The following is a 12,211-nucleotide window of genomic DNA, read 5'->3' on the forward strand; positions in this document are numbered from 1 at the left end:
CTATTGTTTACATGCATTACACTAGGAAACTAAAATTATTTGTTAATTTAGAACAATTTAGAGGACTATAATAAAGGCATAAAATTATACTGCAGTATCATGTCTATATTTTTTGAAGAGTTATTCTCATTTTGCAAATATTTTTGTTTTGGTTTTTTGTGTATATGATAGCATTATAATTAAAATATTTAATATTGTCAAATATTAGATACACTGGATTATAATGTATTAAACTAGGTTTAAATCACCTTTGACATACACCTTAAAATTTATGACATTGTCCATTGTCTTGCAGTGGTACACCCCTGAATGACAGAGCTCTGCCGTTGGGACAACCAGCCTCCGTATGCAATCCTCAGACTGGATGACTAATCCATGTTTGGATTCAAGTTGTATTCCATCCTTGTACCAACAAACCGGAGCTTCTGGGTCTGCTACCTCACACTGTAGTACTAGAGGCATGCCATGTTCTATGTTCTTGTTCTTGGCACTCTCAAACAGTGGTGCAAGGACTTGATTAAGTGAAGGCGCTTTGGTTTGGAGAGATAAAGTTGTGCCACAGAGCGAGATATCTATTGAAGGGGAGTAAAGCTGCAGTGATTGAGGCTTTTCTCAATTACAGAACAGCTGAGCAAAATGCAAGCCAGTGTTAGTTGCTTTTATGCTAATTTACTGTATTTTGTTAGACACATAATCTTGAATCACCTTTTACTTCATCTTGACGCGTCACTGACTGATCCTTTGTCTCTGTTCTGTACACCTCTTTTTGCGTCTTTAACGCCAGTGCATACTGTTCCTTTGAGGTGATATGCACGGTGTTGCTTCCGTCCTGTTGTTGGACTATTGGTGCTTCTCTATACCCACACAGTTGGGATGTCTCTTCAGAGATCACAGTCAGTGCTTTGAAACGGTCTGCTTCATTGGGTTTCTCTGGCACTTCCAGAGGTGTTGAGAAGGTCATCTTTGGTGCTAGGGTGTGTCAAGTTATGTGGAGAGAAATTTGTGTTACTGTTAGGAAAAGAAAACAGTCTTTCAGGCTGGGATTGATTTTAAAAGCTATATCATAGCTGATTATGTTGCTACTTCAAATATGATATCTTACTAAAAAAGAAAAAAAGAAAATGTAATATAGCAAGATCATTTACTTTTTAATGTAAATGATTGTTAGTTATATATATATTTTTTTTCTAGATGGTTATTTACTTATTTTAATTCAAGTAATTTAATGAAATCAGAAATATATATTTAAAAACCTCTCCAAAGACATGCAAATTGTTTATTTTTAAGGTACTGAGATTCAGTTAATTAATCGGAATGGAAAATGGTATTAAATGAATGTTACATTGCAAATAATGGCAATGGTATGCACTTTGCTCTCATCATTGTTTGAATGATGGAGCTCACTATTTAAATCACCTTCACCATCCACATTTAATGCTACAACGTCATCTTCCGTGCACAGTTTTTGTACTTCATGGTGAATTCTGTCTTCTTCAAAAATGCACACTTCTTTTGGTTTGAGAGGTTGAGATTCTTGTAGGTCTTCTTCGGTGTAGCCATGTACCGGGGCAGAGGAGTATGATGTCATATGCTCAACTTCTCTTGGGCATCTTTCCTTCATTATCTCACTCACTGGAACGTCAGGGATGGCTGTGAACCACAGGGACTCGTTTGTGTAATGTACACAAAAGTTTCGATCTGTTTCCATCTTCTTAATCAGTACTTTTCATAAAGATTTTTTTTCTCATTGATTGTTAATTTCAAGATTTTAGACCATAAAAAAGAAAAATAAGAGAGACGACCATATCAGGGTGGTCTAGACACAAGTAAAACACTTCACAAAACAAGTACATAAAACACTGGCAATCCTGTAAAGTTAGAATTTTTTTTTCTTCTGCGCTAAGAATGCCATTCACCTATTCATTCATAATTATTTGTTCCATCTATTCAACAGTTCTTTCATACACACTTCATATGGGCATTGCAAAAAAAAAAAAAAAAAAAAAAAAAACATGATAATGGTCCTGAGTAGCACAGGAAAGATGACTGAAGGAAATGGGACTGTAAGTGTTGGGTTGCTGCAATTAAGAATGAAGATTTGCAAAATCTACAAAAATCACTTGATTGTTAGGAGGGAAGAGGGGTTGGCAGATCAAGTAGATGTGTGATAAGTCACAACAGCAGGGATTAGTTTGAGAAGCATTTTCAGGGATGTATAACAAGGCGCATAGACTCAGCATCTTAAGAGACGAATTTAGGAGTGTTAAACACCACCATGCTTAGTGGCGCAGCGGCACTGGGGTAAGTACGCACAGGGTGGAGTGGCATTATATCACCTTTCATTTCCATAGTGCACGGGAAAGAGTCATCATAGATCTCACCCCTGTACACCTCAGAGTGAGACAGCTCGGCTGTTTAGGAAAGCCACAAAGACAACAATAAGCTGACTAACCTCAACCATGTCAATGCTCCTAATTCAGAATGCCATAGAAAAAAAAAAGATATAGGCAAACCACCTTTGTCCACATTAAACTGGATGGGATCATCTGGTGTCCAAGGTCTGTTTGTCTTATTTTGAGATGTCTTCGCTGATTTGAAGATTGAAGGACTTATGGGTCCGTCCTGTTTAATGTGAGCTTCAGCTTGATGCAGCATCTCGTCCTTCTCACTTCCAGCTACATATAGTGTCTCTTCTTCTTCTGTCAACTGGTAGTCATATTCAGTGGAATCCAAGATTTTATATTGTAATGGAATATGGTTGCTTTCTTCAGTATTTATTCCCTTCTCAATTTCAGGAACATCCAGCAAGTTCAAAGGTGGAGCTATAGACGACCATTGATAAAGGAATACTTTATACAGTTTCATTGACTAATTATTGTAATTGCAATGGCTATTAAAACCCAATGATGTGCAGTCTCCCATGTGAAAACAATGGTAAAGAGCTGAAAACACCTACAGAGCGCAGAGTTGTTAGTCGCCACTCTAAAATAGTAAGTGGATTAGAAGCAAATATTCAAAAATCACCTTCATCTTGTACATTAAATTGGGCGGCATCTTTTCTCACATGGTCGTACCGTCGAGACTCAGAGGGCTGTGCTGTCTTGACAGCTAGCTTCCTCCTTGTATCCTCCATTTTAATATGAGGTTGATTTTTTGAGATGAACTCTACACCGTCCTTGTACCAGCACACCTTGGCCGGGGGATCTGAGATCTCATAGGGTAGATCAGTGGGGTAGCCCACGTCCGACAGTTGGTTCTTCACAACCTCTGGGATGTCTGAGAATGTCGCTGGTGGAGCTTTATGTGATTGTGAAATATACATAACATTAATAACTTGTGGCTTACAGGAGAATTTCCCAGCCTGACTAATCTGTGAACTCTCAGACCTTCTGCCAAAAAGCAAGTTAAACAAAATAATGCAAAACATGTAACAACAGTATCAAACTGTTGCCCACAAGGCAAGATGCATAGGTAAGAGGCATAGCCATGACACCGGTGCTAGGAGGCACAAACACAGCAGTGAGCTTTTATCGTTAGTGTGCGTCTAGTTTTAAAAAAATGCAGGTTGGGTTATTGGACATACACACTTCTCAAAAAAGCCACAAATTACCTTTGATATCCACAGTGAACTGCACAGAGTCATCAGGCGTGTTGCAGATGTACTGTCCAGAGTGACTGGCATTTGCTGACTGAACAACCAACTTCCTCAGTGTACCCTCACCCCGAAGGTCCCAGCCAGTCTCTGGGAGGAGCTGTGTTTCGTTCTTGGACCAGCAGACGTGGCCAGAAGGGTCTGATATCTCACAGCAGAGCTCAACACGGCTTCCGGCTTCAACACATTTATTCTTCTCACATTCAGGGACAGCTGAGAACCGCACTGGCACAGCTACAGACGATGATTTGTGGCAGAATCATAAAGATTTTAATAAAGCAGACTGAGCAGACAACATTTAGCAAATGCGATGAATAAAAAATATGTCTAGTACCAAAGGTAACCAGATGAAGCAATTGAAGACAGCAGTAAAGTGCAACAAATATCAACATACTTTAAGAATTTCACAGAAGAGCAATACAGAACATTATTATAGGCAATGATGCAAGATGATGATATCCCAAAAATTCATTAATAGGATGGCAAAATCACCTCTGATCTCCACATGAAACTCAATGATGTCATCATTTGACGTGCACCTGTACACACCAGAGTGAGACAGGGCTGCTCTTTGAATTATTAATTGCCTGATGTGGCCCTCTGATATGAAGTCTACACCGGACTCTGCAAGAATTTGCTTCCCATCTTTGAACCAGTGGACCTGCACAGTTGAGTCTGAGATCTCACACTGAAGAACAACGGTGCATCCTGCTTCAGAGCACTTTCTCCTCTCAGCTTCTGGGAGAGCTGAGAACCTCACTGGTGGAGCTATAGATATTTTAGAATGTTTTTAAATCCTCATTTTTTAGAACTCATGTTTCATATACCAGTTGTTCATCAAAACACTTAGTTTAGCAAAAAAAGTTAACTGCTTCATATGTTTAAAATGCACAGGGTAGTACTAGGGAGTATTTGAAGCTATCACTATTACCAAATGTACAAAATATTGTATAATTTCTCATGCATTCCAAAAAATATATAATATTTACCTTTGACTTCCACATTGAACTGGACAGCAGTTCCCTTTGTCTTGCAGCAATACACCCCTGAATGGAACAACTCTGCCTTCTCCACTACCAGTGCTTTCTTAGTGCCGTCAGACAGAATGTCTAGTCCACTCTGTGGCAGAAGTTTTACTCCATTTTTGTACCAGAAGACCTGGGCACTTTCATCTGAGATCTCACACTGAAGTACAATTGGGCAGCCAGCTTCAATGGACTTGTTTCTTTCTGTGTCTGGAAGCTCTGTGAACCTCACAGGTGGGGCTGTGGATGTATCGATATTTCATTAGAGTTGAACTTGTAAGGATGTAATGGATTCTCTAGTTATGTACTAAAGTTCATTAAATCAACACATCTGGACAAAGCAAAACTTGAGAATTAACTGATGGTCGTTAGTAATTCTGACAATGGATAAAGTTAAAGCAATTTTCAACTTACCTTCAACTTCAACATTAAACCTGATGACATCATCAATGGCATCACAGCTATAAACTCCTGAATGGGAGAACTCAGCTGATTGGATGACAATTCTCCTCATTGTTCCTTCAGATTGGATGTGAAGACCTTCAACTGTGTGCAGTTCAACTCCATTCTTATACCAGCGGACTGGGGTTTCCGGATTCGACAGCTCACAATAGAGCACTATTGGATTACCAACTTCCACAAACTTATTTCGGTCCATTTCAGAAAGTGGAGTGAATTTAACCAGTGGAGCTACATGTGGAAAGGAAGAATTTTCCATTTATAACAATTTATTCATACTTCTTATATAGAAAAGAACATATAGCAATGATATTAGTAAGGCGTGGCCAGGTGTTTACCTTGTATATACAGAGCTGCAGAATCACGAATTCCATAAGCAATGAAGGTGATTTCAGCACCATTATCGGTGTCTCGTACTCCACGAATGCGAAGGGATTGGTGTGTACGAGACCGCCTCATGGAAAAACGCTCATCTTCCTGAAGCTGGGTACCACTGAGAAACCATGTGCCTATGACTGAGGCAGACAGCTCAATGGAAAAACAGGCATCCTGACCCTCTGGAACCAGGGCGTCTTGTAGAGGTGTTTGTATTTTGGCCACAGGAACTGGAACAGATGTATGTATGAATTATCACTCATTAAATCATAAAGCCACAAAAGGCTGTGCATTACACCTTTTTATAAAAGCTAAGGTAAGGACATTCTAGGTATGATGCTAAATGTAACCTATAAAAAAAATAAATGTTAGAGAAAATATAAGAGATAAAATAAAACAGCAGCAAAAACTGTGCTAAAATACACCATTGTGTAACAATATTTAACATTACCCACACCAAACCTTTCTTAGCACCTGGTACATTAAGACAAAATTAAGTCATTGTGAAGCAGTCATAGATGTACACATAATGAGGACTTCCAAAAGACTTCCAACACAGCTCAGCCAATTGGATCTTAGGACCGTAAAAAGAAGATTTTGGAATGGAGCTTTTTCTAGCAGAACACTCAGAATCATCAGCCAACACAGATACAACACAGACCATATGCGGTACATAACAGTTCATTTAACACATTCTTACCAAGGTGAACTGCTCGAGGGAACTCCACATATCCACTTCTTCCATATTTGTTGACACTGCAGATTCGGAATCTGTAGTCAGCTTCACATGGAACACTGTCCCCAAGAATCTCCACCGAAGTGGCCAAGTCTGTGGTTAGGCATTGCAGCCACTCCTGAGAGCCCATCTCTTGTCTCTCCAGAATGTAGCTTGATGGGGGATTTCTACGAAAGTCCTGAGCTGGAAACCAAGACAGGAGTGCAGCGTTTGCACGCTCTGTGTTGATTTGCACCCCTATTGGACAGCTGGGAGGACAGTGTCTGGCAGCTGACAAAGGACAGAAGATGTCAGCGGGGACGGAAAATAACAAAAAGACTCAAAGATATTGAAAAGAATCGGAGTTATAACACATGAGTAATTTCTAACCTTTCACTCTTAGCTGAGATGATGTCCTTGATCTGCCTACGTAGAAGGTGACCATGCCGGAATCTTGGGGCGTGGTATTGACAAAAACCAAGATGTGAGTTCTGCCAAAGGACTTGAGGATAGTCTGGTGTGTCTCCCTCAACTCTATTCCATCTTTATACCAGTGAATGTCCATTTCCTCTTCTTCAACTTCTGCACAGAATGCTGCATTTTCTCCTTCTAGAACGTCCACTTTTCTGGGTAGTTTTCTTACTATGGTACCTATGCAGAGGATGCAAGTGAAAGGATTCTTTTTTGCAAAATTCCTTAGGTTTCTACTGTAAAACTTAAAAAAGCAGTTCTGAGATATTTACCTTTGACAGTTACCTCAGCAATGCTTCTTCCTCCATCAGCCATTTCACAAAGGTAGATCCCATCATCGTCGACGCCGATGTCACGAATGGTGAGTCTGCGCTTCGTCCCCCACTCCTCCATCCCGTATTTGTCCCCTGGCTGCAGCCGCCTGTCTTCCAAATACCATGTGATGGGGACAGAATCTTCCGGCACTTCACACTCAAGAATGGCCAGATCTCGCTCCCAGACTTGAAGGTCATTGAGTGGTTGCTTGAATCTTACAAGTGGTGCTAGAGGTCAAAATCAAATGTTCCATCAATGCCAAAAGAGCTTCCTCATTATTGGTGCAACTCAAAAAGGTATTAAATCTACATGTGGAAAATTACACCCAACTATTTCTTCAAACTAACATCATGTGTTACAAGATATGCATAACTTACTGTAATTAAATTGCCAAGCAACCTTGGTAAACGTTCATTTCAGGTAACAAAAGAAGACAAGTAGCATGTTTAAACTGAGTTATATGAAGACCATTAACACCTTGGTGAGTTGGATACAAAATGAACTGAAACAGAAGTTCATCGCCTCCACTTCTTACATATCTGAATAAAGCATACTTTAGAATATAAAATATAGATATCACTATCTACCAACAAATCAACAAATACACAAATACACGTAGAGGTACTGTAATTGCAATTGTGTGTGTATTTATATATATATATATATATATATATATATATATATATATATATATATATATATATATATATATATATATATATATATATATATATATATATATATATAAATACACACACAATTGCAATTACAGTATATACATACTGTAATATGTATATATACATATATATATACATACAATATATACACACACACACAATTGCAATTATATAATTTATATTTATTTATTTGTTTATATATTGCCTGGTTATGATGCAGTATTAATATGCAAGCATTTTGTTTTGACAGTTTGCTTGACCATGTGAGAAATATGAGCCCGCCTCATGAGACTGCTGTCATGTGCATGTGCCCCATGCCTTTCAGAAGTGACTGTGCAGCCTTAAGACTGAAAAGAGTCATCTTTATCTTCATGAGCAAAGCTCATATAGAGAACATAGCGGTAAAATATTAAAAAATCCCATAGGTAACGGAATCTAGTATTTCTGTATATTTCATATGTAAAATTATGCTGGTTTCTGTGACATATAACTGAATCTAGACTAGACTAGATGTCCCATCACAGAACCCTGGGCAAAATGTTCCATAGATCTTACCTTTAACAGACAGGTGTACCGCACTCAGGGTTTGTCCAGCCGTGTTGGATGCAGAACAGACATAAACCCCATTGTCCTGCTGCTTACAGTAGAGTACTTTAAGCGTGAAGTATCCCTCTCTGTCTTCATACAGGAGATATCGCCTTCCGGACAAAATGAGTCTCCCATCTTTCCTCCATATGATTTCTGGTTTGGGTTTCCCTGTTACATAGCAGCGGAATTTAGCGTGTTTTCCTTCCGTCACTGCGAACATTTTCACTTTGGTTGAGTTTGGCAGATGGTCGTCTTTTAGCCGGGTCACGAGCTGCCTACTACTCCGTTGCTTTCCCTGGTGTGCCTTCCAGTGGCCGTTGGTGTAACCATTGCGGTTCCCCTCGTCTTCGTGTCCTGGGCCTGCGTCCACTAGCAGTACGGCTCCAGCCAGACTCTCACCGTACTCATTTCTAGCCTTGCATGTGTACACACCTCCGTCAGGTGCCCGAGTCTTATAAATCTTTAGCTGGAACCATCCGCCGTCCTGATAGCCAACACTGAAATGGGTGCTCTCAAAGATCTCATTCAGTTTTTTGCCATCTTTCTCCCAAACCACCTCTGGTTTAGGGTTTCCCCATAGCTTACAGGAGAAGGCGGCGTCTTCTCCTCTGCCCACTCGTGTGGAGAGGGGTTTGATGAGGAACCTGGGCTTGTTCTCCTCCCTCACTTCCATCTCCTGAGCCTCCCCTTCTACCTTCAGCGTCGCTGCTGCATACGTTTCCCCTATGCAGTTCTTGGCCTTGCATATGTATTGGCCGCTGTCCTCTGCCGTGACTACGGTGATGATCAGATTATAGATGTTGCCGTCCTCAAACACACGATATCTGCCTCCAGGGTGGATTTTTTCATTGTTTCTCTCCCATATGACTGCTGGTCTGGGGTCCCCACCAATCTGGCATTTCAGCATGGCGTCTGTGCCACTCTGCACCACCACGGGGCGAGGGTAGGCCAGGAACCGCGGTGCTCCACCGAACACGTCCATCTCTGTTCACTTGCCAGCCTCACCTGAACCTCCCAGGCTATAGGCATTCAGTCTCTCTCCCACAGGAGATCTCGCATCAACTAGGTGTCTGAATCAGAAGAGGAAAAAAAACTTTATTACTCTTTATTAAGTACTCTTTATGAGTACAAGTATAAACAGTATGAACAACTGCTACTCCATGACACATAAAAGGGATAATTATTAGAAATGTTATGTCATTTGTTTAGATTTTTTATTGGTAGCTAGGTGTGGACCATAAATTGTAAGCCCAATTTCCTCAATATAATATTAATCATGTAAACCTCCAAAAAACTTCACCGAGTATATGAAAGGCAACACCCTTGTATGCTACAATGCCTCTGGAAATGCTATAATTAATATGACCTACATCTTATTTAACAATGATTACAAATGCAATAATGATTACAGATTGTACTGTGGTTGCACTGTAGTACCTACTCTCTGTGCTACAGCAAAATGAATCTACATCACACTAAGTTGTGAATTAATCTTTTTTTTCTCCCAGGTGAATAAGGGTGATGGGGTATGGAGAGCATTGCGTTTCACCGGAGTATTTCCTCCTCAGAACCTTCTAAGACATTTGCCTATGTGTGAAAGTGAGTTGCAGCCAACAGTCTGGAGGTGAGCAGACCTTGTGCAATAGTCTCCACAACACAGCTAGCACAGTTGGTGCTGTATTTCAATGGGAAAGTGCTTTATATAGTGTGGCCTAAAAAAAGACTCGCAAGAGGACATGTGTCAGGTATCACAAAGCGCACCCTATACACATGCGTGCACATACAAACACAGACCTCACACACTACAGACACAGATGCACCACACACCCCCGAGGGATCTTGCAGTCAAAATATGCTGTGGCTTCATCACACCCCTTCTGGCAGACTCAATGAAGAATTCAGCCGCTAAATGTCATTGTCAAAATTAGTTTCATTTGTCATTTGTTTAAAAAAAGAAAAGAAAAAAAGACACATGCCCCTCAATGTTGGGATGATATCCCTGTTCTAAAATACCCTCTAAGATGCTGACCGTCTTTAGCATGCTAAGCCTAGTCTTGTTTCTAGTCTTCTCTTGCTGTGTATTGCCCCATCTGTGTTTTTATTGGTAGTTTCTCAAGTTTGACCACGCTGCAGGTTTGGCCTCATGACATTTCTTGCTATTGAATATTCATGAGCCAGAGCTTGTTTATTTGTTTTTACACTACTTGCTTGTCTAGTCCGGAGCCTTTGAGCACACTGCTCTCAAGGGGATGAATAATCAGAAGCATCTTATTTATTAAGGCACTGGTGGTTTGCAGCACGAGAATCCTGTCTTCATTTCTTTTTGGAGAAACGGCCAAGAAATCTCATAATTAAAAAATTTATAATTTCACAAATTATATGTGCAGAGAGAAAGTGAAGTATATGTATATAAATTACAAATTCATAAAAAAATATTCATAAAAATATAAAAAATATGTATATTATATACATGTTTGTGCATGTATATATAAAGACACATAAACAAAGAAAATGTGTATACAGCTATAGGCTTTGGTTGTTCCAATTTAATCTACAGTTCAGTATTTACCTATTGTCCTCTGCTGTTGGAATGTGGTCAAAATGCCTCTTTGTTTCAGTGCCTGGGCATGTTTCAAAAGCTTCCAGTCATATCAAAGCTAATCTCATCCAGTGTTGTCAAACAAACAGAGTTTGATGCGCAGTGACTGGATTTGTAATGCTCCCTAAGGGAGTGTTATGGAGAGATTAACTTCATGTTTGTGATTCTAATTTAATTAGGCTAACCTCTGACCTCAGGGAACCTCTACATTTCAACCATTACATGCCTTACCTCTCTTTGGTGCTTATGTCTGATTGCCGACATGCATTCCACACAAAGCTTCTGATCCAGCCACAGAAGACGAGGGCCTGCTTCTCTGATCGGTTCTCCTTGCCGCGTTTTCCTCTTGTCAGGTTAAATCCTTCTCCGCCTTGATTAGAAGTTGTTTTCGGAGCTGCTCCACAACGGTGGCCGGCCGTTGTCACCTGTCCATATTTGCCAGGTGCCCGGGTAATAGCGGTGTTGGTGGACGCCGGTGGACAGCCTCCTTCCGTACTCTGTGGAGGTCCCACAGGTTGTGGTGTTCAGTCCTGAGACACCCCGAGTGTCATTGTTCGTGGAAGACCGTTAAATGCTTGTGCAGCTGCTGCCGTCCCCTAAAAATACTGGTAGGGCCGATGACAGCAGTGAAGATAAGTCAGGCTCCCCATTCACTTGCTCACAGTGGCTAAAGATAGATGGGGCGGCTTGGTCAGAGCAGATTGCGTGGTTCACTTGAGACCTCGCAATAAAACCTAAGGAGAAGGGAAGCAACCTCTTGGCTTCTTCAGAACGTTCAAGTTGTCGGACTTAATGTACACAAAGCTCTTTTTGTAAAAAATACACACTAAAGGGTTGCTTGCTTGCTGCTGCCTTTGCGTGTAGGTCTTCTGTACATTTGGGAACTGCTGGGACCTTTTTGAGCAAAACGCAATGGCATTTTCTGTCTGATGTAATTAAGGCGCCTGCTTCTGTCACGTGACTTTTGTCCTTCCCTGTGTCAAAAGCCCCAAACGGGGAACTTTGAAACGGTCAAATCTGTAGGACACCCACATGCACGTGTGATGTGGTCTATGAATGTGTGAGACTAAGCTGACCCTCAGCTGTCTAGAAGCTCTGTCAGTCGCACCTCCCTCCTCTGATTTCAGCCGTTGGAAGTAATCCGATCGTGGACCGAGCTATGAAACCAGCGTCCTGGCAGTATGGCAGCATGGCCGAGCTGCTTTGTACAATCTTGCGGGGATTAACAGTCCTCTTTTTGAAACTTCTGCATTCCACGGGCTGCTAAGAAGATGTTAGCATGCGCATTGAAACTGTAAACTGTTTTAAGTGTGGGCTGTGCACAAAATACTATTA

General features: G+C 40.7%; 1 protein-coding gene and 1 long non-coding RNA gene across 3 annotated transcripts in view; one reads left to right on the top strand and one right to left on the bottom strand.

The window, feature by feature from the left end:
* Nucleotides 1-11,809, bottom strand: part of LOC143512335 (obscurin-like) — a 28,278-nt gene extending 16,469 nt beyond the window's left edge. The window contains exons 1-16 of one of the 2 annotated variants that reach the window (XM_077002513.1): nucleotides 11,108-11,809; nucleotides 8,245-9,347; nucleotides 6,970-7,239; nucleotides 6,617-6,877; nucleotides 6,212-6,517; nucleotides 5,475-5,741; nucleotides 5,092-5,367; nucleotides 4,642-4,917; nucleotides 4,145-4,420; nucleotides 3,611-3,886; nucleotides 3,025-3,297; nucleotides 2,517-2,822; nucleotides 2,337-2,411; nucleotides 1,417-1,650; nucleotides 706-969; nucleotides 249-572 (exon numbers count right to left, since the gene is read on the bottom strand). In XM_077002513.1, coding sequence (XP_076858628.1) covers nucleotides 249-572; nucleotides 706-969; nucleotides 1,417-1,650; nucleotides 2,337-2,411; nucleotides 2,517-2,822; nucleotides 3,025-3,297; nucleotides 3,611-3,886; nucleotides 4,145-4,420; nucleotides 4,642-4,917; nucleotides 5,092-5,367; nucleotides 5,475-5,741; nucleotides 6,212-6,517; nucleotides 6,617-6,877; nucleotides 6,970-7,239; nucleotides 8,245-9,259 — 4,699 coding nt within the window. In that variant the 5' untranslated portion in view covers nucleotides 9,260-9,347; nucleotides 11,108-11,809. Of the gene's footprint in view, nucleotides 1-248; nucleotides 573-705; nucleotides 970-1,416; nucleotides 1,651-2,336; nucleotides 2,412-2,516; nucleotides 2,823-3,024; nucleotides 3,298-3,610; nucleotides 3,887-4,144; nucleotides 4,421-4,641; nucleotides 4,918-5,091; nucleotides 5,368-5,474; nucleotides 5,742-6,211; nucleotides 6,518-6,616; nucleotides 6,878-6,969; nucleotides 7,240-8,244; nucleotides 9,348-11,107 lie in introns of those variants that run through there. The other variant, XM_077002514.1, reaches the window with a different exon arrangement.
* The window catches only part of LOC143512338 (uncharacterized), a 32,272-nt gene that overhangs the window by 14,293 nt on the left and 5,768 nt on the right, over nucleotides 1-12,211 (top strand). The window contains exon 2 of the long non-coding RNA XR_013130439.1: nucleotides 9,786-9,901. This is a non-coding gene — a long non-coding RNA (uncharacterized LOC143512338). The remainder of the gene's footprint in view (nucleotides 1-9,785; nucleotides 9,902-12,211) is intronic.

This window comes from Brachyhypopomus gauderio, chromosome 4, assembly GCF_052324685.1.
Source record: "Brachyhypopomus gauderio isolate BG-103 chromosome 4, BGAUD_0.2, whole genome shotgun sequence".
NCBI lineage: Eukaryota > Metazoa > Chordata > Actinopteri > Gymnotiformes > Hypopomidae > Brachyhypopomus > Brachyhypopomus gauderio.